Source organism: Corapipo altera, unplaced genomic scaffold, assembly GCF_003945725.1.
Source record: "Corapipo altera isolate COAL_440 unplaced genomic scaffold, ASM394572v1 49, whole genome shotgun sequence".
In the NCBI taxonomy this organism is placed as follows: Eukaryota; Metazoa; Chordata; class Aves; order Passeriformes; family Pipridae; genus Corapipo; species Corapipo altera.
In genome coordinates this window covers 8,727,234-8,750,879 of record NW_020884879.1, presented here as the reverse complement: position 1 = coordinate 8,750,879, position 23,646 = coordinate 8,727,234, and the positions used below count along the sequence as shown (strand labels likewise).

The 23,646-nt window shown below is 35.2% G+C and overlaps 1 protein-coding gene across 5 annotated transcripts in view; it reads left to right on the top strand.

Annotated features, from left to right (window-relative positions):
- ST18 (ST18, C2H2C-type zinc finger) overlaps positions 1-23,646 on the top strand; it is a 189,174-nt gene that overhangs the window by 106,548 nt on the left and 58,980 nt on the right. For 4 of the 5 annotated variants that reach the window (XM_027638719.1, XM_027638720.1, XM_027638724.1 and 1 more), the window contains 3 exons: positions 8,571-8,677; positions 15,180-15,234; positions 17,101-17,131. In XM_027638719.1, the coding sequence (XP_027494520.1) occupies positions 8,571-8,677; positions 15,180-15,234; positions 17,101-17,131 (193 nt within the window). The remainder of the gene's footprint in view (positions 1-8,570; positions 8,678-15,179; positions 15,235-17,100; positions 17,132-23,646) is intronic. The other variant, XM_027638723.1, reaches the window with a different exon arrangement.

Below are 23,646 nucleotides of genomic sequence, written 5' to 3'. Positions count from 1 at the left end.
TCACCCCACCCCTTTTCCTGAACACATTTTGGTGTTTGAGGTTCCAACATAAGAGACAGAACCCATGATTTAATGTGACATCCAAACAACAAGCCAGACTATTACATAGATATTCAGACACCTGATAAAGGCCTATTTATCAAGAATGACATAACTATCACCTAAAATAATAAAATTTCATTAATGTGCTCTTGGAATTTTTAAACTGCTGTTTATTATTTACAGTTGTTACATGCAAAATTGTTTTGGATTGCTTTACTTTGTAAGATCTTCTGACCAGGACTGTATTTTTGTATACCTGTGTGACTAACACCAAATGTATGTAAGTGCTTTCACATGCAGATAACGTGTATTATTGAGGGCCACGAGAGTGTTCTGGTTGTTTTCCATGCAGCCAGGCTTACAATAGGGAGTCTGAAGGGTAACTCTATTTAAAGTGACAAAGTTTGTAAGACATCTCTCCATAGGATGATTTTTTTAATCTTGCTGTAGTCATATTTGCTGCAATAGCATTATTATTATTATATCAATTCAAAGTAATATTACAAATATATGTTTCTATAGTGTTATTTTCAACTCAGTAGTGTTTAGTGGTATCTTGAGTCATTTTCTTGCCACACATCTAAGATGTTCACATTGAAAGAAACCTTCCTCTTTCACTTCCTTTTAAAATAAACACAGTGCTTGCTGTGTGCAATATTTGAAATTCATGTTACCACAAACATATGTATATATATTTCATCATCATGGCTGGGCTTCGCTAACGAAGATTTAGGAAGACTCTATCCACGTTTGTTACAGGCACGCTGGTGGCTTATGAGGCCAATATGAGATAGACATATCCAATTGCATATATATTTACACACACATAAATATATGTATATAAGCATAAATATATATATATATATATATATATATCTTACTGACATTTTGAACACCAGGAGCAAAAACAATTAAAAGGAAAACAGTTAATAGGAAAACAAGTGAAACAGATTTTTAAGATAAAGGTCAGACATGTCAAGAGTATGGTTACCTCCAGATTGCCTACTGCATTAGGATAAAAGAGAATAGAAATGTGTGTTACATTATTTTGCCATTCACCATATATTAGTTAGTATCTCTCCTCCTCAGTATTGTCCTTTTTTGTTTGTTCAAATTTAGTTTTAGTAAAAAAGCTTGCAGAGAAAGAGGAAAGATTTTTTTCTTGGAAATCTCAAGTCATACCTTTGAAGTATCGGGCTGAGTTTCAGAAGCAGTGAATGCATGACCAAGCTACTAAACAGTATTCACTACCTTAAAGTATGGTTAGAAATGCACAAAAGCACTCTATGTTGTTATTCTCATTTAGCTGAAAGGTGAACAAACTTGATGAAGAGTACAGAATAGATTAGTGACAGAGGCTGGAAGAGAGTTCCACAGTCTCTTTTTTTCCAAATACTTGCTCAATCATGATGACTTCTATTTATGTCTGTGACAGAAGACAGGTGTCTTTTTAGGAAATAATCTTTGCCCCACTTTAGAATCATAAAAGGCTCTGCGAAGAGTATTCAAACCACCATTCCTTGTGCTGCTGACCTCTCAACATAAGTTTGAACAAACTAAACATGCTTTTCCTTGCTCCACTTACCTGACCCAAACATATGATGAGCGAAACCTTTCAAAAAAGAAGTCTGTCCTGGGGAACGCTGGGTTGGTATCTGACAGTTATTAGTCAATTTTTTGGATAGTCTTTACTACTTTGATTTTCAAGGTGGTATTTTTTGTACTTGGGTTGTTTTTTTCCTGTGCTCTTCAGCATGTTACTAAGATCTTCAGGGCAGTGCAGTACTGCAAGCAAGCCCCATTATCTCTAACAGTTAGGGTCATTACAGGTCTTTTAAATGGTGGCAGACTGTACTTCACATGGCACTCTTGAAGTTAATGAACGTATGTGATTTGCATGTTGAGGGAAGGCACACTTCTTCCCTTTGTGTGACTTTCTCTTTCTTGGGACATGTTTGTCATGCTTAATGAAGAGAGCCTTGTTGTTCAGAAAGGGCAATATGAAAGTATAGGATAACAGCATGGCAGTTATATTTCTTTAAAAAAAAAAGTTTGTATTTTTAGGTTTATTGTTTCTTTTGACTCCATGTCAGAAAATTCGATGAGCTAATTAGCCGTGGGTTTTGTCTAGTGTAAGTATTGTGATGTCCTAATTTTAACTGTTAATTCATTCCAAAAAAAATATGTCTGGAACAGTCAGGAATCACAGAGAAGGAATACCTAAGTAACCTAGATAAGGCTGTAAGTATTTGAGAAGTGACCGCTTTTCGAACCTAATCAGCTTCAGTACTTCTATAGAAATTCAGTGCAACTGTAACAGCACCCTCACAAAATTACCCTTCAAACCCATCAATTCCTAACTAGCTTGCAGAAAGTAAATCACAGTACGAAGACTAATAATGGTGGCTAAACAGCAGGTATGTAGCAACATCAGAGCCAGACCAGGATCTTCCTGATACTGAATGAAGCTGTAACAGAGTAATTAAAGCAACACAATTTCGCTGTTCTTAGTTATACTGATCTGTGTGCTCAGGCATCTCCCACTGGCCTCAATCCTGCAACTACTGAGCATCCCTTCGATGAGCAGAGCATGGTCATCGCTTGTTGAGGTCAGCAGTGATCCCCCCCACAACAGAGATGACTCCACACAGGAAAAGTGATCCTGGCTTTCGGAGTAAACATCTTTTAAAAGGAAACAAACCCTGTGTTCCAGAGTCAATGACGCATGCTCTTTGAACTTTCTTTTAAAATTGCTCTGAAATCATAAGGTGGTTATAGTGTGGTTTTACTCAAAATAATGCATATCATTGTAACACAAGCCTTGAAGTTAAGTGGCTACTTTAATGAAACATAGTTACCATAGTTACCAGAAGGAGAACAGGGAATAACTTTTAGTTCTTTTGAAGCTATGAATTACTTCAAAAAAGAGGAAAAGGAATAAACAAGCATGCAAAAGTTTATTATGCAGTGTTTCATGCCTGATCAACTCTAAAAAAGGCAAACTCTCCCTAGACCAGGGCATTAACATTTTCCAGCTGAAATCTCTAATTGCCCATCAACAAACACAGAAATTACTTTTCAACTCCCTACTATGTCTGTTTTCAAGTTTTCCCCCCATTTTTTTTCTGAAGAAACAGATTTTTCAAAAGTTCTGCTTTCAGCAGTTTGTTAATAACTGTCATTTTACATCACCTATGTTGCTCTACAGTACTGTTCTAAAGGCAATAATACATTGCTTAGCACTGCTCATGAAATCTGTGGTCTAGCTCTATTATTCATTATAAACACTATCTTAAAACTGATGAGAGGGAAACGAGAATTTATCATAGTGAAGATGTCTTCTAGGACGAGCTTCATTGTTTTTCAGTTTAGCATTGAGATGTGCTCCATCCCTGAAGTGTTAATGGAGGTCACTGCTGTTGCTCTACTTTGCTATGTCAAAGCAAAAGAGTTCCTGCACAGTTGACTATTGAGAAACAAAATGTTCTTTCCAGTATATCACCTTCAGCTTGTGAACCTCTAGAGCAGCGGTGATTAACAGGACTTTTACAAAGTTTCTGTGTAGTTACAAGGACAGCTTCAATCTTCTGTCATTTTTTTGCATTAGCTATGATTATGCTTTTACCACCAAAATGCATTTATTTTAAAGGTAACAATACAGACTCAGAGAATAGCTTATGTTTCATCTATATTTATCAGCACTCACTGTACATTTGTGTCTTCATTACCAGGAAATATTAAGGGACATTGTGCCATCTATTCCTGTTTACAGTTTATTATGCAGAGATAGGAAACACTTAGCATGTAAAATGAATGTAGAAATTATTCCTGGATAGAAACACGGACATTTCCCACTCGTTGGCTCTTTCTCCTCCATCACCGGATCAGAGTGTAATTGTCAGTAATCAGGCCTGCTTGCTGCTGATAAAACCACTCTGAATGCTAGCAGCCTTCTTTGTGTGATGACTCAATTATTCCAGAAGTGCCTCATCAAATCTGCCCCATCAGCTGGGCTAATAAATAAGGAGAAGAAACTGGCCCCCCAAAGCAAATTATAAATCCATTTGCATTAACCATTTCGCTGGTCCATGATCTAGGCAGAAATAAGCATGGCAGATTGCGTTAAGCTTATTTGAATATGTTTATAATGTTTACAGCTTGCAACCTTTTTTCTTTTTTTTCACAAGGTGTTGGAATTATCGGTCATGAGTAGCATCTAAATGCAGTTATGTTAATTACAGCAAAGCCTCCGGCTTCTTTGAGGGATAGTTTGTTTCTTAAATCAGGTGAAAGTTAAACTCTTCTGCTAGGTGAAATATGATCTTGCACATGGCCCTGGAATTACTTCTCTGTTTAAAAGAGAGGATGAGTGCAAGTGAAGTTCTTTTTACGGGTTCTAGAAGGACAACTGCTTGTATTACCAGCCTGTCTCACACTGCTAATGTGACCTCTATTTATTGCAGGGAAGAAGTAAATAAAATAAAGTTTAGCCTTATAGCTGGGAAAGAAGATGCAATAGTTGAAACAGTAATAATTCCGTTTCCTGTATACTCTGCACTGAATAAAACAAGTGCAAAGAAAAGTACCCTGCCCCAAGGAACCTCCTTTCTGAAGCTCAAATTACAAAAAATATGTTTCCAAGCAGAGTCCTTCAGATTTCCAAGGCTGCCCATGCAGTGAGGCTGTAGGACAAATGAAATTCGTTTACTCATGTGTTGAATGTTATATAATCACTCCAAGATCTCACTGAGGTTTATGAAGAACTTCAGGTGTAAAGTTACATACTCCAGCCTGTGCGGGATAAAGATCTGACTGCAGTGAGGAGCTAAATATATTTTATATCTTGTAATGGTATTTTTTGCTTTCACATGTTTTTTTTCTCGTTTACTAAATATGTTGCATTACTTTGTCTGGAGAAAGAGAAATCACTGTCACTGTAGAAACACAAGAAATGTTCAGGGATCGTAATGGTGAGCTCATTGAACTTTGTTTCCTTTGCTATTACTTGTATTCTGAGTTAACAAATCACAAATTCTAGTAATTTTTAATTTCCATATTTGCAATATATTAACTAGTGATGTGGTAAATGAGAGAAAATCAAATCAATCTGTTGGAAAATGAATGTATTATGCTTAAAAAAGCTTTTGGGGTCTCTTACAGATGTAGTACAACTTTGAGTATTGAAATTCTGACAGAGAAAACAATTTCAGACTTCAGTTAAGATAATTTGTGGCTGTACAATATGTCTTTTCTCATAATTAAATTGTCAGGAACTCTAGTAATCTGACCTGAATGAGTGGACTTTTACCCATAGACAATGGGTCAACAAAAAAGGTTGTTTGAAGGGATTTGTCACACACATCTGATGTTGAGGATCAGGACCTAAACTGTGATTCACATCAGTATCCTAGTATGACTCATGGATCTCAGCAGGATGGCACTTCAGAGTCAGTACAAAATCATGTTGCACTGGAAATGGCTATAAACCAAAGAATGAATTGCAGAGGTTCCAGGTGACTTAACTGAATAATTACATCGACAAATAAAGCAACTCATACATTCCATCTTTGTGGTTTTATAAAATTTATAATTTTAGTTGAATTGAGGTATTGGTTGAAAAGGGTGAAAGTTTTCTTTGCAGACAGGCAAGCTTCACCTTCTAGAATAAAAAATATGGTTCAGACACATAGGAAGTTGAAATATAAGAATAATTTGCTGTCTTTAAATCCATTTGAATTCTTTACTAAAAAAGACAAATGAGTTAATGCAAGTTATGAATAGACTGGCCAAATGAAGATACATGTGGACTCAAGGGGAGTGACCCCACCAAAGAACCTCGACTAACAAATAAGTAAGTTAGCTCTACCTGATTTCCATCAACAATGACCTTATCATCTAAGTCACCAGTAACCTAGTTAGATGTTCTTTTTGGGCTCTTGAGGCTGAGATATTATTTTTTTCCGGTTGGCATTGCACACTTTTATGTGCACTTGCAATAGCTCAAAATTTGGCTCATGGTCAATATTATAATTCATAAAACTTAATAAAATAAAGAGTTTCTCAATAACTTTAGTGTTAGACCTTGATCATTCTTTGAAATTGGCACTAACCCTTGTTTGCTACCTGAGCTATCGGATCCCAACACTTATATTTGAAATCTAACTTTCCTTTTGCAGTGTGGACAGGTGTGATGCATAGTTTATATTCTATTAGGGGTATGTCACATCCCATGACACAGAATAATCCTACACACACTGTTTATAGCATGACAGATACATGACATTGTATTAGACTTTTTATGAAACACCATACCTTCAAATGTGGGTACTCACCCATGAATCAGCTGTATGGCAGCCAGCACCCTGTTATGTGAAAGAAATCGAAAATAGCACATTTAAACTTACTAACCAGTGACTTCTGTTGTGATTAAACACAGCAGAGGGGTCCAGGTTTTGCACTTTATATTAAGTCTTGCTTTTGTCCTACTATAACACTTTCTGCCTCACAAAGTTATCTGATGGTGTCACATGCAAGGCAGATGGGAGTAAAATAGAAAATGGCACTGTTGCATGTAGTTTTTCAGTAAAATTTTAAAACCTGCTCTCCAGACCTGACCCAGCCCTAACTCCTTTTCAGTGTACTGGTTTATTATGTAAAGTTAAATGTGAAAAGTTTTGTATATTTTTTTCTTGTCCTCTGTGCACTTTTCCAAGTGGATCTCAGCTGTGCTGTCTTAACTCTCGGTCCCTTAGGATGAGAGAGACAGCAGATGGGGTTAGGGCAGAGGGCTGATGCTTCTGACAGCAAACGGCCTGGTTGCTGAGTGGAAGCTGTGAGCGTCAGGAAGCTTCTTTTCCCCAGAGAACCAACTAACCACTGAAGAAAGTTGAAAATGAGCCCTTTGAGAAACGCTATTAAAAGTAGTAAAAAATTGCAATTGTGCAGATGATGTGCTGCTGTGTGGTTATTCGGATGCTAATGAGTTTGACATTAGGGAACTCAAAGGGTTTACAGCTACTCCCTTATGTGATTTAGTTCTTTATTGGCAATCTTAAAGAAAATAAATGAAAAATATATTGTTAATAAATACTTAAAATGATAGAATTTTAGACAAAATCTGGTAAGTTTTAGTCTTTAGAAAGAGTTTTGCTCACCATTGTAGTTTTCTCAGAGATCTTTTGTTTTAGGTTAGTGTCTTTTGAACAAAGAGGAAGAGGCAGGTAGAAGGCTTTGAGACTCCTTTTGTTTTTTTCATGAATGTTGAAATAGAATAACAGAAAAAGAGGCATTTGAGGATAAACAACACCTCTTTCCAGCAATGTATTGGCTAGAAAAGTGCTTAAAAAATCTTAACAGGATGTTTTGTTCTGGGTTTTCTCCCTTCTTTGTCATCTTAAATCTGTCGTCTATTTCACTATTTGATAAAAGCTTATTTATTTTAATTAAAAATTATCAATGGGATGTAACTGATATCTCCTGGGACATGAGCAAAAATTAGTCATTCAATAAAGTCTACCTTCCCTGAGAATCTGTTTAGAATGAACCTTTCCAGTTTCAGAAATGTAACATTACAAAATATCATCAGATATCATTAAATGAACAGTTAAAGTTCCAAAAGTTTATCTGCAAACTTTGTCATGATTAGAATAAGTTCAATGAATAGATCTATTTTACAAAATGCACTGGATAATATGTGAAACAGAGCTCTGAAATTGCAAGTGATAGCAAAATTTTTATGTTTTGGTCACTGGTGCCAGCAGTTATGCCAAAATGAAACTTGTTTTTAATAACTTCTCATCATCAGATGCTCCCAGGTTGCAAGTGCCTGCAACTTTAAATGTTAGAAAGGTTTGGGTATTCAGTATTTCTGAATACAAGGATCTCAGTACTGTGCACTCAGATGTAAACTTCTGCAGCTCTGCTTCCTTCACTGGTACTGTTGATTTAGCGTAAGGTCCCTCACAGAAAAGAATAAAAATTGTGCATGGAGAAACGTCAAGAATTTCCTTCAGTTGGCATATGCTGAGAACACTATCAGCCTGCCAAACTTTTAACTCCAATATTCAAAATCAGAAAAAATAAAACTGAGGGATTTTCTTCTGTTTTTAAAATATTTCAGAATGCTTCTCATTTATTTTACATCATGTACTGAACCATACTACTTCATCAAAGAGGTTCTGCTGCAATTAAAACACTTGACTAAGGAGTTCTACATATAGAAACCGTGGATTTTTACCCATTGAAGAAAAACTTTCCTTAGAGAAGATCTATTTCATAAGTTATTGAAATGGGCATTAACAATATAAAGAAAATATCATAAGGAAAGAAAAAATTTTATTCTTTATGCCTTTCAGAATCATAACTTATGCCTCTATAGCCTATCTTTGTGAAACCTCAGAAGAAAATATTGCACCTGGACTATTTACCTATTTGATTTAAAGAGTATCTTGTTTCGTCTATATTTTATTTAGTATAACTGGTTTTTGGTTTTCTTTAGTTGTTTTGTTGTTGGTTTTTTTTTTTTCCAGAGAATGAATTTGAAGGTTTTCTGTTAAACCAGTCAAGGCATCTTGGGCTGAGTGACGAATTTGGTCCTTTGGAATCTGCACATATTTTCACCTGGAAAGACACAAAGGTGGGATAATTTATTTACAAAAATGAATTTGAATAGAATACTATGTGGTTTCGTGTGTAATGTCTCATGCACTAAGACTACTTTTCTCACATAACATCTGCTGTCTCAAGAACAGCGGTCTTCAACAGTCAAGTATAGTAATATTGAAAAGATGAAAATGTTTGTAAATACGTAGAAATTCTAATTTTTAAGTTTGCAAATTACACTCTGTTAACCTTACATACTGTCAGTAACACAACTATCTTTGAATCTATATGATTTCTGGAGGGAAAATAGACTTCATAATGCACTGCTTAAATTTAATCTTTGATGGAAAGCTTATTTGTGGTTTTGTTTTTTTTTTTTAATATGTAATGTTTATTGTTTGATCTTTTTAAACCATATATCAGTTGGGTGGGCAAACACTTTAGCATATTTAAAAAGATCCCAAGGCATCAAAGTATTTTTTTTCTGAATATTGACACTTTCTTTCTTCTAAAAAATTATATTTAATATATAGTAGCCCAGGAAATAGTGAAAAGACATTGAACTACATAAAAAATAATAATCTAGGGGAAAAGAAACCTCCAGAAACAAGCCTGTATTGAGATGCATTTCAGCGTAGTTTACTATAGAATTTTTCTCTGAATTTAAAAAAGCTAGCTGTTGCCCCTTGATTTCATAAAGCTATGACTCTGCCCTCTAAAGCCTTGGTAAAGAAGACTAATAGAAATACTTGGCACACGTTGATTACCTAAGGGAATAATAGAACTATTTGCTGTAGTCGTTTGGCAAAAGGACATAAACATATGGCTTTGGTTTATATTCAGCACTGCCAGTTGTGCAAAGTTGCATGGATGAAGTATACAACAGCAGTGACAACTCAGAAATCAGAAGCGAGAATCAAAATAAATCATTCTCCTTACAAAGCTATTCAAGCTTGCCTCTGATTTAGGGCTTATTTTATCACTGCATGTTTTGAAATAGTGACTTCAACATAAAAAAATCTACTTCTCAAAAATGTCTTCACCATTAAATCACACTATAAAATACCAAATTGTTGATGATTTATGTGTGTTATAAACATGCTTTAAAGTCTTCATTCAGTAGATGTACTTATTTTAATTCCTGAGAAATTAATACAGCTGAACCAATTATTTCCATGTCATTCAACTTTTTCCTGGAGGAATCAGGCATACCACTGGGCAAACTAAAGCAAAATATTCAATTCAAATTTTCTTTCTGGCCATGAATATGTTATTAAAAAAAAAAAAGAAAAGAAAAAAGAAGAGCAAGAAACTTTAACCACATTGAAAGCAGTGTTCCTAAAAATTTTGTCTTTGGATTTTGGGTTATTTTTACTGCTAGTAATCAAAATTTCCAAGCTTTGTCTAGAAGTTGCTCTATGTGTTCTTTGCATTTCTTTTTCTTACCGTACTTCTCACTGTCAATCCGTAATTAATACTTCATATTAAACAAATTATCATAGACTAAGAGAAAGATGCAGTCAGCACACATATACACCGATAGCCAAACAATGATCTATACTTCTGTACAGTCTATAGGAAATCTTGCTTTCAGATTTATTAATATTTTTCTTTATGAAATTATTCTCTTTTCATGCACTAGAATCTTAAATGAGTTATTGAAAAGAAACATTAAAGTATGAGTGCAAAAACCACTGAAAAGGTTGCTCTGAGTATATTATTTATTGTAGGGAGAAGAACACAGAATGTCATGTCTCCGTGGAGCACAGTACAGCACAGTCCTGTTTGTAGCGTTTAGCAGTGTCTGACTTCAAATTTGAAGTTTGTGGCTTGTATTTGAGACTTGAGAATGGATTTATGTGCTTTAAAAATCATCAGGGTTTGTTTTTTTTCTGGCTGAGTTCACTAGGCTAGTGACAGTGGGCTAGAGACTTTTGTCTCTATACAAACTTCAGTAGCTTGCAAATTAAGATAGCGGAGAAAAAATATTCTTTTTCCAAACCTCTCAAAATCAGATAAAGTTTGTCTTAGAGAAATTGTGTGCCGAATTTTGTTTTGAAAATCAGACGTAACTTTTAGTTGGAAAATCACAATGCAGTGTTAAAGCTTATACTCTAGATAGTGATTTCTTTTCCTCCAGCTAGTTACGCAAAAGGAAACAGATCGACACTCCAGTAGTGTGAAACCCACCCCAGGAAAGTCAGGTTTATATGAAGATTACAATGGAAATTACAAAGTGCATGGTTCTTACATTAGCTCTTTCCAGGAGATGCGTTTTACTTTTACCTACATCAGCAACACTGGTTTCCCCGTGTCATAGTTTATTTCACTGTAGTGTGCTGTAAAACTATCTTACCAAGATAGTAGTATGAAATCAGTTCCTGAAATCCAAATTTAAAAATGTGCAAATAAACTGAAATAGTTGCTATTATTATTATTATTGTCATTATTGTAATTTATTGCACATGCCCTTTTTCAGCTGTTAGTCATTTTCTTGTGTCGTATTATAACATCAGTACATGCACATGTGCGGAGACAGACTCCAGGCAGACAAAAAACCAAACTCAGAGCCAAATCCTGATTCTCTCACTCAGGGAAGTATTTCCAGGTGGTGCTCTCGAGTCCGTTATCTACAGTGGGATGGTACAAACAGAAGAAGTAACATTTAGTTTTTGCAGCCAGCAACTCTGAATTAGTTTGCTCACAAAGTACAATTACTGCTATTCCACCAGTAAGTTAATCGAGAGAAATCTGAATAGCCTGTAGGAGTCAAATAACAAATTACTACAGTTTCAGCCAGCAGAATTTGTGGTATTGTGACTCCAATCAGTTTTCTGTGATCTAGTTGTTGACTTCCTCTTAAGTCTCAACCAATATTGAAGGAAAAGTAGAGGGAGGATCAGACTGAAATTCACAAAGTCAGACAGAGAGCATTCATAAACCTAGGGAGATTTGTTGCAACATGGTTTCAGAAAAAAACTCAACAACCACATCCTCAGTAAATTCTGAGATCACAGAAATAGAGTGTAACTGAAGCAGCATTTATTTCTCAGCCTACTTCCTTAACTATTTGGAATGGCATGGCTGCTGCCTCTATGTCATTGTGTTTCTCATTGTCTGTCTCCCACTAATTCCTTTAGAGTCCATTAGCTAGCTTCAAGTAATTTTGAAAGGAAAATGTTTAGATGAGTTTTAAATCCATCAAATCATAGAATCTAGGTATAAGACACAAAGATTAAGTGGACTTAATTCCACTATTCACTTGCCATTATTTTTGTGGAGCTTACCCTTAAAAAATATGGGACTATAACTCCCAGTAAAATTTTCCTGGCAAATACTTTATTATTCCTATGGTCTTGATGGCTAAAAAAATTAGTAGTGAAACACTATGTGAGGATTTTGTGCAGACATGACCATTTTATTTACCTCTTATGGATTCTTCTCTCAAGACTACAAACATATCTAGTGGGAGGGAGAGCTGCGATCCCCCAGCTTTGACAGCAAGAAGCACCTTCCAGCATCCATCCAACCTTTACAGCAAACAACAGTAACAATATATGTCTCAACACCTTCATAACAATTACTTCTAAAAATTGGATAGAATTTCTCAGAATTTCATTCTTGTGTTGTTACATGGGTGATTTGAAAGTTTGAATGCTTCTTGCTGACCATCCTTGGCTGTAATTTGTAGTCAAATTATTACTATGTAGATAAAAAATGGAAATTAAATACTTTGTTCACTTTTTATCATTATCAGGCAATCTCTGAAAGAATTACCAAATCCCAAAGATGTTGTATTTAAATTTTGAGCAAGAGAGTTCCTTTTGATGACACAATTAAGAGACTTCATTTTTATTCAGTTACTTTTGTGTATTTTTCAAGTTAATGTATGGAACTTTTTTTGTAAGTTAAAGTGGTTTTTATGGAACACAGACATGATGATTATTTTGATATATGTATGCATCAGAATAAAGTGTCCTATAAATTTTAGGTTTGAGTTGATAAAAACATCTCTCATAGTTTGAAACTTTTACAAGGAAAGAAAATCAATTGAAAAATCACCTGCATTGATTTTATAATTGTTTTTCACTCTTTGTATGTCTTTTAAATATTCATCACAATGCAACCTGCTGTTTAGACCAGAGTAACTGCTGTTCAGTAGAAGCAGTGGACACTTTTTGTTTCATAATTAAAAGAGCAGCAGTGTGATTGGTGTGGTATTTATTATGAAATGATGACAAAGGAGTACCAGTGGTTTTAATAGTTTTAGCTTACCGGAGCTGTTGTTAATTTTGTCTGTAGAGTTGCAGGTGAAATAATGCACAGTGGATAAATAGTCTATATTGGTTTAACTGAACATAATATATAGTGTGTTCTGGAGTTGTTTGTCTCAATAGACTATAGTAATCAAAAGTAATGAACCTATTATGTGCAGGACCTTGGAGAGCATAGAATGGCAGTAAAAGTGTGGCACATAAAAGGTTTATTAAAGGAAATTAAAGTCCATCATTGCCACACCTGCTCCCCTATTATAAGTCTATGGCAGGTCAGTGCCTTCAATCACAACTCAGCATCAGAGAACAGAGCCATGTTTCCCATTACCATTGCAGTCACATTGTGAAAACTCGTTCTTCATGTTTTGAGGATAGTAACAAGTAAAGACTACCATCAGCCCTACTACATAAACACAAGACCCTCATGTTCCTTCCCTGCTAATGATCAATATCAGATGTAAATTTAAACAGAGAAAAGATATCACTGTCTGGCTTTGATGATTTCCATCAATTTATACTTTCATTTCAGACATCATTAACCTGTGTTCTAGAATTAGACTTCTTCGAGTCCATGAATACCCTTTTGAAATGGTTGTGTTCTCTCCTGCTAATAGGTATTTTGATTCCAATAGCTGTTTATAATGTTCAAACATATATAAAAACAAACAAACAAAAGACTTCAGGAAATTAGAAAAAAAATACTTTTTATTCCTTAGAAAGGCTGACTTTACTCTTTTTGTTTCTCAGGTCAATTTTGTCATATTCTTCAATGTTCTTTCTAATAAGACCTTCAAAACATCTCAGTTATTTGAGTCATATAAAGCTAAAAATAAAGCATACTCAAATCTCCAAACTCTATAAATGGAAAAAGGCACAAACAGATCTTCTTGCATCTTCCCTCAGTTCAGTTTACCTGATCCTCAGAAAGCAACAGTGAAATAACAGACAGGTTCTTCTTTTGACATTGATATTTATCTTGCAGCCTTTTGCAGGGATACCAGGAAACTTCTGGTATCCACATCTACCTGTCACCCAACACAGATTTATAAATCATATACTGGTGTTTGAAAATGGATCTGCAGAGGCACATGGGAGTTGCTTTGTCTAGAGTATACTTGATCACCACCGTTATACTGAGATTCAAAAGCGAAGACAGGTAGTAAGATTCCCTCAGAGACTGAATAAAAAGAATTCCAGAGTTCCTAATATTTTGCCTAGAAAAACATTCCTGATTTGAGAGTCTTCCTTACATAAAAATTAAGTGTTACTTATAGAAAGAAGAGTTTGCCTCACTGGACATGGTCAAAATTGCACTGTTGTACAATCTGCTATATGTCACTGCAGTTCTCCACACCATAACATGAAATCTTAATCCCTTTGAATTTCAGGGGTTTGCAATAAAATCCATGGATTGAAAGCCTGCCCCTACAATTATGTGTCTGGGACACATCCAAGACCAGAAGGTGCATATTTCCAGTGCTGGTTTAGATGTAGCCAAAAGTGTTGTGAGAACAGCTGATCTTGAAAGGACTCTCTTATTTCAGTTAGAAATCTTATGACAACAGCTGAGTTTCGTGGTGGGGGCATCTGAGCTTTTAAATTTTTGGGGGTTTTGGTTTTTGGGGTTTTTTTAGGTTTTCTTTTTTTAATGTGAAATACAAGCCTGGGCACTACATTCTCACAAAAACTCATATAAATCCATAACTCACTGTCTCTAAGCAAAACTTAAAGAAGTAGTTGATTAAGTGGTGAGGTATTTCAAAGCTGTACGTGTGTAATTATGCACTGTCAAGGAAGAAGCTTTCACATTTTAAGGATGAAGTTGTCAGAAATGCAAGTTCCAAGACAGCTATATAGATGTTACTCAGTTACAACAAAAATGTAGAGTTCATGTAGGTGCTGCTGCTTTCTGGGACCTTTTCTTTCAGGAGGTGGATGCTGAAAGCAGCACTCATGAAGCATTACTCTTTTTAACCTTATGCCTTCAGCTAGCACCTGTAGACCTTGTCATTAAACCTTACAGAGTCACTCATAGCCATCACTTTATTAAATAAATCTGTATCATTAAAGGTCTCTCCTAGGTATTTACTAGATATTCACAGATGGCTTTTTATCTCTTTGACAAGATTAATAAGGCATGATTATTCTTTTTTCTATTACTGTCTAGCCTTTGGAAATGTAAAAAAAAAAAATAAAAATTAGAGTATCTTTTTTTCTCAATGGCAAAAGGTATGAATTAAAGACCTTGTGTTAATATTACAGATGGATGCAGATGGGGAAAATAAAAAGCTGCGCACACGCTCAAAAGGAACCAAGGGTGAGTTAGCAAGCATGCTCCACGACCCTGTGCCCAGAACACCATGAAATATGATAGTTCCTGTGCACAGTCCCTAATGTGCAGTAAGAGAGTGTGTAGCTTCCTTAAGGCTGCTTTTTTAATCAAGGCAGGACACAGACTAGTGGCATTAAGAGGCATGATGTTATTAGCTATGGTTTAAAGAAAAGCCAAGAAAACCTACCGTATGCTATTTTCTTTGAGTTATTTTTCAAAGAAAACAAGGGCTATGCTTTTTATTATGCAAAATAAGGATTCTCCATAGGGAGTAGAACTAGACAATATTGAATGGGTGATTCCAAAATAATGTACCAAAACTTTGTCTCAGCCACCTGAATGTTTTCCTGTCTATTACCATTAATTATCTGTAAATCAGCTACATAAATGGTCCGGAAGTATATTCACTTTAATCAAAAGGTGCAGGTGTATGTTGCAGAGGAGAATTTTGTGCCTTTTTTTAAAGCACTGGTGCTCATGTTTCATTTGCAAAGTTATGGCATAGTGTTGTTTCCCAGAAATTCCTCTCTTTTTGTAAGGAACAGATGGAAATGCAGTACTGAGAGATAAACAGGCCCTTAATGATCTCTACATCTGGAAAACATGATTGACTAGCAATACAATCCTTCCAGTAAAATAACTTTTTATTTTAATTCATACCACTTTTTGTGACTCTTGATAACAAGTGAAAAATGAATATACTTAAAAATAAAGGTCTAAGTTTTGCCTGCCCTGTGAAAATTTTTGCTTATGATTATTTTCAGAGGTGCAAAGTACTCATCCTTCACTCTGATTTTAATGAGAATTCTATGCTCTCAGCATTGTGCAAAACAGACTACTTCAATTCATTGTCATAACTCAGTAGTTCTGGATTTTTAATATTGTACCTTTAAGTTATAGTCAGAACAAAAAATTAAAGTCTAGTTTGCTTCTCTATTTTCAAATGATCAAAAACATTAAAAGTGCTAGACTTCACTTAGGAAGAGACAGAGAAAGAAGTCTGAATACCACAGACTGACTTCAGACAAGAGGATAAATAAAGAAAAAACATTCTAAAAAACATAATAATTGTCATATCAAAACTTCTGTAATATTCTCTGAAATTAATATAAAATTCACGTATATTTCAAAAGCACTAAGCCCGAGGGAATAACTCACTGAATAGGGAAGTTATTCACACCTCAGCTTTAGTGCATGTCTTCTCAGTTGGTCAGGCTTGTGAGTTAAAATAGTTTGGCTGGCTTAATAAACATTGATTGTATTTATTAAGGATTTCATACCCTTTCACTCAAAAAGCTAATAACACAATTTTAAAACTCATGGATTTTCTCTCTATATATTTTACACTCATGTACACACATGTATAACAATTAATATGTAAGAATATTTTTCCAAAAATGGAAACAAGAGAAGTTGCCTCTGCAATATGAGTAGTTCTTAGAGACACCTGTTGGCCTTGTCAATATGCTGTATATCATTGTGTGGGTAGGTATTTGTAAGCACCAGCCTTTGGCATTCCAAAATTGAATTTATATTCTGAAAAAGCAGAGATTTGTCTTTCTATGTTCAGTAAAAGGGTTCTGTTCTTTTACTTTTATTTTTTTATTATTATTTTCCTTATTGTTCCACTCAACACCATACTCCAGGCTTTATGCATTCTAAAATAACTGTGAGAATTATATGTTCAGTTAACATTTGTCACTAGTAGCTACAATCCTGTGGTTAGCATGAAATAACCACCTGTGTTTTGATAGCCACTCCTCTGTCATTACAGATAGGCAGGTGCAAGGTTGCAGAAAGCACAAGCCTGGAAGTGTAAACTAATTAATTCTTTCCTGCTTTTATTAACAGTTCAAGTGGACTCTATAGCTCAAGAGCTCAGGTAAGAACTCATGTTTATTTTTTCAGTTTTATTTTCTGATTATATTGATAAATTCATACCACTGGTATTGCTATAAAATGAAGAATCCAGCAAATGATGTATTATGTAAAGATTTAGCACAGACCTGAAAAAGGGTACTTTATGCAGATACACTTTTTAGATATACCAAAATTTAAAGCAAAATGTTAGAGATAACTATACTAGCATAATCAAAAGTAACTGGAAGTGGGCAGAATTCAGGTATGCTGTCTTTACCTTCAGCCTGTATCAGGGATACAACAAAAGAGTTTCTGGTCAATCTTCAGATCTTTAGTCTTCTTTTTCCTGTAATATGTATTATAGTATCTCAATATCTGAATATTCTAAGAGATGCTAACACATTTTACCAAATGGCTTTTAAAAAAATGAGCTGTAAACTACTGTAAATTCTACATGCATTAGTGGCTCATTCTTCCTTAAGTTTTTGTTGAGGTTTCATAGTGTTTGGAAGTAGCAGATTTGCAAATTTGCAAAATGTGTTGTAGTACATTCCAAACCGTAAACTACACAAGGATATTCCAGATCACAAATATTCTAATAAAATTTCAGCATTACTACCTTAGTCTACCAATGTGTGCCTCAGATCCTAACAACTGATCCTAGAATTTAGAACAAACTCAGGAAAGACCGACAGATTATTCAGTAACAAATCTCCAAGAAAGCAAGTATTTACAGGTAGCTGAAAATTCCTAGAGTTATTAATCAAAATTACAGTTCACTACAGCTGCAATATAAATACTGAAAACATTTTTGCAGAAAGCTCTTCAGAATTTTTGTTTAAATTAACTTATTTTCCCTACACTCACTTTTCATCACATGCTACTGAGCTGCTTGTTTAATCACAGCACACATCCAAAATATGTGCTTGTGGGTTCATCCATCTAGGGAACAGAAACATCATCATGTGATTTATTTGATCAACCAAAATGCCACTACCTCTTAAGATAGGACATGAAATATTTACAGGAAGTTGTTTTGCAGTGAAGACACACAATATTTTAAGGTTTTGTTTTATAATAAAACTGAGGAAATTATAAGCTTCTTATAGATATTCCATGAACAGAAGTGTAGGCTAACTTTTTGGATAAATTATTCATGGTGAGTCACTCATTCAGCTCTACTCTGAATCTCATTTTTCTGTATGGCTTCAGTTTCCTGAGATTTAGTGCTTCTCCTTTTTCCTCTCTGCATCCCTAATTTATACACCAGAAGGATGTATTAATCCAAAGAGGCAGTCATCCAAAAATGAGGATGGTCCATGTGTTCCTAAGAGAAAAATGTTTGAAAAATAGAGGATGTACAAGTTTCTGCAACATCAGGGAAGCTGTAATTTATGTATTATCAATTGCTACAGCTTTTCCCAAGCAACTTTGTTTTTCCCTGTGAAACACATGCTGTCTTAGCAATTACTGTGTAAGAGATCACTCTGTCAGAGATGTGGACTACCTCCATAAGGAAACGTATATTGGTTTAAAATAGTGAACTAAACAGCATATAAAGGCATTGTCCAGCCCTTAACTTGGTATTTCTAATTTCTACAGTACCAAATTCCTCATGGGGTATCTCTGCAGTCAAGGGATTTTACTGGCATACCAGTCAGGTGATCAACTTCTATGAACCTATTTGTCTATGAAAAAGTAGAGGGAGAGAGGCGGGGGCTGCCTTTTGGAATCATAGGTGATGGACTGCATTCCTATTAGTCGTATCCATACTAGTGTGGAAAAACTATTAAACATTCCTCAAGAATTAAAGAGTGAAATAGTCTGTTATGTTCCCTGGGTACAAATATTGAAACCACTGTGTTTTCTGACCAAGGTTCTAAATGCTGTGTTGGCTGAGAAATTTAAATCCATGCTTAATTAATTTCCCCTTTTCCCCTGGCTTATCCTATCTGACAAAGCACTTTTGCACTCCTTATTGAGTTTCTGTTACGAAGTGCCTTGGGATACTTCTACATAAAAGGCACTACATAAGCTTACATGCTCATATTGTATTATTATTAATTTCATAACATTGATTGGTTCTAGAGCATTTGTTAGCCTTTTCTTATTCTGTAACTTGTGTTTCACAAAAGTAGAGAGTGAAATAAAAAGCAAAACAGTTTCAATCACTGATTAAATTCAATAATGCGTGAAAATTTCTCTCCTCTAAATTTCAGGCATTGAAATCTTGCTTAATAGAATTAAATGCCAAAAATGTCTCTTAGTTTCAAGAAGGCCAAGATTTCACCAAGAAAACTGGCTAATGTTGTTGTTATCATCCATCTTCTCCTGAGAAATAGGACCAACTTTCTGCATAAAAAGTATATTTTTAGAAAAACATTACCTTAAGGGGCAATCTTGGTTTTGGGATTTGGGTTTGTTTGTTCTTTGTTTGTTTGTTTTTTCTGCTTAATAAAATAACTGAAAATTTTCTTGCACTGCAGTGCAAGGAGGAGGACAGTACTTTTCTTCCAGATACTGACCACTTGTAAACAACTATATATGTGTCATAGTTGCACTGATTTAATCTAATTATATGTCTTAAGGAATCCCAGCTTTCAATAGTATAAAAATAATTTTTTCATACATGAATACTGCTAACACTTCTGTGTTATTTGTTCAGATTTATTAGGGTTATTTTACTGTATCTACTGCATACCCTGTAATGTTGAAGCATAATATGCTAAACGTCCTTCAAAACAGAACTCTTTCTTCTTGAAGTCTTAGTTATTTACTTATTAAGAACATGGCTCTATTTTTTATTTAGGAAAGTAGTGTTGTGGTGATTTCATTGGTAGTTAAACTACATTAAGCAAAGATTAGCCTTTTTATCACAAGCTAAACATAGCAAACAACAATATGTGGTAGAAGCGAGTGCTGGAGCCAGGAGATCTCTGTCCCATACATTCAAGTTTGAAGCTGACACCTTTTGGGCATAGAAGCTCCATTGTATCCATCTTTTGCAAGAAGCAGAATGAAGAGGTCTTCTCTTAGATGATTTAGTCATGGACCACTGAAAGGACCAGGACCTTCAGCTGTGTTCAGGATTAGAATGGAAACTAAAGGAAAGTGAAGAATATTGGAGTGATGTATTCTCATTACTGTGTTTTATTTAACAGATGGGATACAGTACAATGAACCATCTGTAGGTTATGAAATGGCATCTGGGTCAGACCAAGGAAGAGCAAACTGGATTGATCCAAGCACAGCATTGCAAAAGCATAGATTGGTTTGGCTAAGTCCATATCTGAATAGAAAGGGTATAGTTTCTGAGTTAGATACAGATGAAAACAAGTGTTTCTGGCTTCTGTCATTAATGATTAATGAAGATTCCACAAAATACTGGTGTTTCAAGTTGTAGAGAGTAGCCCTGCTCTTTAATGGGAATAGTTACACATCCCCTTACTCTCTGAAGCGTTTCATCACTTCTTCAAAAGTAAGGACAGTCACTTTTTTTTATCTAGAACTCTTGTTCCAGGTCGTGTGAGAGATTTTAGATATTCAGAGAAGAACTGTTCGGTGTGAGTGTATAGAATTATGAGTATCTGCTTTAGCAGAGAGAGAAGTAATAGAGCAGAGCTGTCTGGGTGTCTCCTTGTTAGAAGGAGTAACTGGATACTTCACCCTTTCCTTGCTGTCTATTGATTAGGAAGGTGAGAAACCAGCAAAACTACCCTGCAAGCAAAGGTACTGAAGCATTTCAGAAGGTCTGTGTTACTAAAATGTATTCCTTAACTTTATCCATAATATTTTAAGAGATATGTCTATATAAGTGACAGTATACAAGTATGACAGCCTACTAAAAAGCATTTTTCTAAGTGAAGTGGTTATTCCTTACTCTACAGTGTTGAATATTTTGCTGTTTTTCTTTAAGAACTAGTAAATTATATGGATGCAATTATATCTGAACTCTGTTTCAGACAGTAGTGGAAGGGAGGTAGAGAGTTTGGTAGATAGAAGATAATTTGGCCACTCAGGAAAAGTTCATGGCATGAAAGAATGTGCATACCTAGCTGCATTTAGAAAGGAATGATTCCTTGTTAACTCTTTTTCTGAGCTTCATAAAGCAAGCAGACTTTTAAGAAATACTTGTATGAAAAGGAAGCAGTAGCATGGCAGATGACCGGAGAAGGAGGTGAAAGTGATACTTAGATGATAGAAGAAGTGGGCACATGAAACAAAATCACACGAAAAGACTCAAAGATATTCCTCAGTAAGAGCTGAGATTATGGTTGATTTGTGTAGGTATCACCTTCATAGAACTGCCTAGAAGAGAGACAGAGACTGAAAGAGCTGCTCCTAGCTTGTATCTGGAAAAACTGTCATGTTTGTCCTTTGGTCTTGGCTTCTGTTTCCATAGGAGTTGGTCATGGACTGATTTTCTGGAAACTGCTGTGGTAAAGCACATTTGTCATAATCCCAAGCACATTGGGAACAGAAACTGAGGTGGACTCTTGCATTTCCTGTTATCTCATCTGTCTCCCACTGGGAGAGAATGTGGGACCCTCACAGTTCTTAATGTGCTTTGCTGAAACAAGTTGTGTCTCTGAACTCAAACAGACTTAGTAGTAAATGTTAAATAAAGATGGTCAATATCTATAGCTACTGCCAGACATGTTTGAGCTTCACAAAAAAATAATTTGTTTTTTTTTTTGCAATTGAAGATTTAATGTTGATGGCATACAGTCCCATCTCCCCTCCTCAGTGTTCCCTGTGGTGGTAACTGGCCGGGGCAGAGTTGTGCCACTTTGGCATTTAAATACTTCTCCATGACACATTAGATTAGGCATTTCACCTGAGTCAAAGATCTGTATCATGCTGTTTCTACTGAAAACTGATCTTCAATTAAACAATGGGCATTAATCTTAAGAGTACCTATTCTCAAGGTCTCTTAAAAGGATGAGTTAAGAGTATCTACTGCTTGCTCTTTAGCTTGGAAAAGGAACTTCTTCCATTCCCTAGGCATTGTGGAAATGGAAATGGTTATGGGGCTTTGAAAATATTAACCCATGCCTCTTACTTCATGGTTTCTGGTATAAGCAAGTCTGTCATATTGTCATGAATCACACTTTCTTAAATTCCCATTAAATCTTGTTCATTTACTATTCTTTTCTGACAATGCTGTTAAGTTTCTGAGAAACTTTTTCTGGTATGCTAGTCATTATTACTTTCCTCAAAGAATCTGCTAAAATCTATGTTTTTTGCTAAGGAAAAGTGATTTTGTAGTTGATGTTCAATAAAAAACATTGAACATTCAAGCATAAACAAACACCGAACAATCACTATGCCTTTCTTTGAATGTAAGGTAACAAGAACCTCCACACTGTTTCAAGAAATGCTAACGTGTATTTTGGATGATCACAAATAATGACTTTTAACATTTTGCAGGTTACCCTGAGATTGACAGCGTATTTTCCTATGTTTTAAAGCAGAACAAACCACAGTATTATTTGACTTAAGTATTTAGTGAACTGTTCTGAATAACCACTAAGATGTTTGAAATAAGAACTGTATCTCATAATCCTTCTGAGACAACTGAGGTTGGAGTTGTTAATTATGATGCATAATTTGCTTGTTTCCTGTACATGTTCAGACCTTTTGATCTATGTACTATGACCTCTGCCTTTTCTTCCTGGATTTATTTAGAACATTTAAAGGTTGTGTTTTGTGTACAGATTTCCATTTTAGTTTAGCTTTAGTGATACTTTATGTGCATTTGCTTAATAGGTGACTTTTATACCTCTATTCAACAAGTGCATTAGATAAGTTTCTAGCATATCGTAGGCCTCTTTTGATGTTCATTTCTAGCAACTACAAGTGGTCTCAGTGCCTCTTTTCTCTTTGCTATTACATTTGATTGTGGTTTTACATTTTTTCTACTTAAAGACTCCATTTAATATTAAAAAAAATATTATTATTATTTAATTTCAATATATGTTTTTCTGTAAGACTTTTATACTATATGTCAAATCCACATCACTCTATTGTGGCTGCCAGACTGACAGATATTTATTTTCAGTTTCTTTCTACCTGAGAGCTTGTTGCAACCTAGAATATTCCTTGCCTTGAACTAAATTTTTTATGTTATTTAATATATTACAGGAGTCTAGTCTTCCCCATCACAACGTTTATCAGCACTCAGTAAATATTATCCTCCCAACCCTACACAGAAATTTAGAGTTGCATATGCCCTCATGCCTTCTGCTGCATGACAGAATGCATCAGAACATTATAGCCCCAAATGTTTGTTTCCTCTTATGGCAGACCTTTTCTCTGTAGATGACCGCAAGCCATATAGAGATGGAAACGCCAACCAGTAACTTCTGCCTCATATATATCAATCATGAGTTAAATATTATGACTGGCTGAATTGCTGCATCTGACTGATGCTAAGGGTGGATTCAGCCAAGCAAAAGCAAGCTGAAACAGACTGTGTACAGCCTGGAGATAGCAAAGAAAGGAAAAGAATGTAGCCATGGGACCCCCTGCTACATT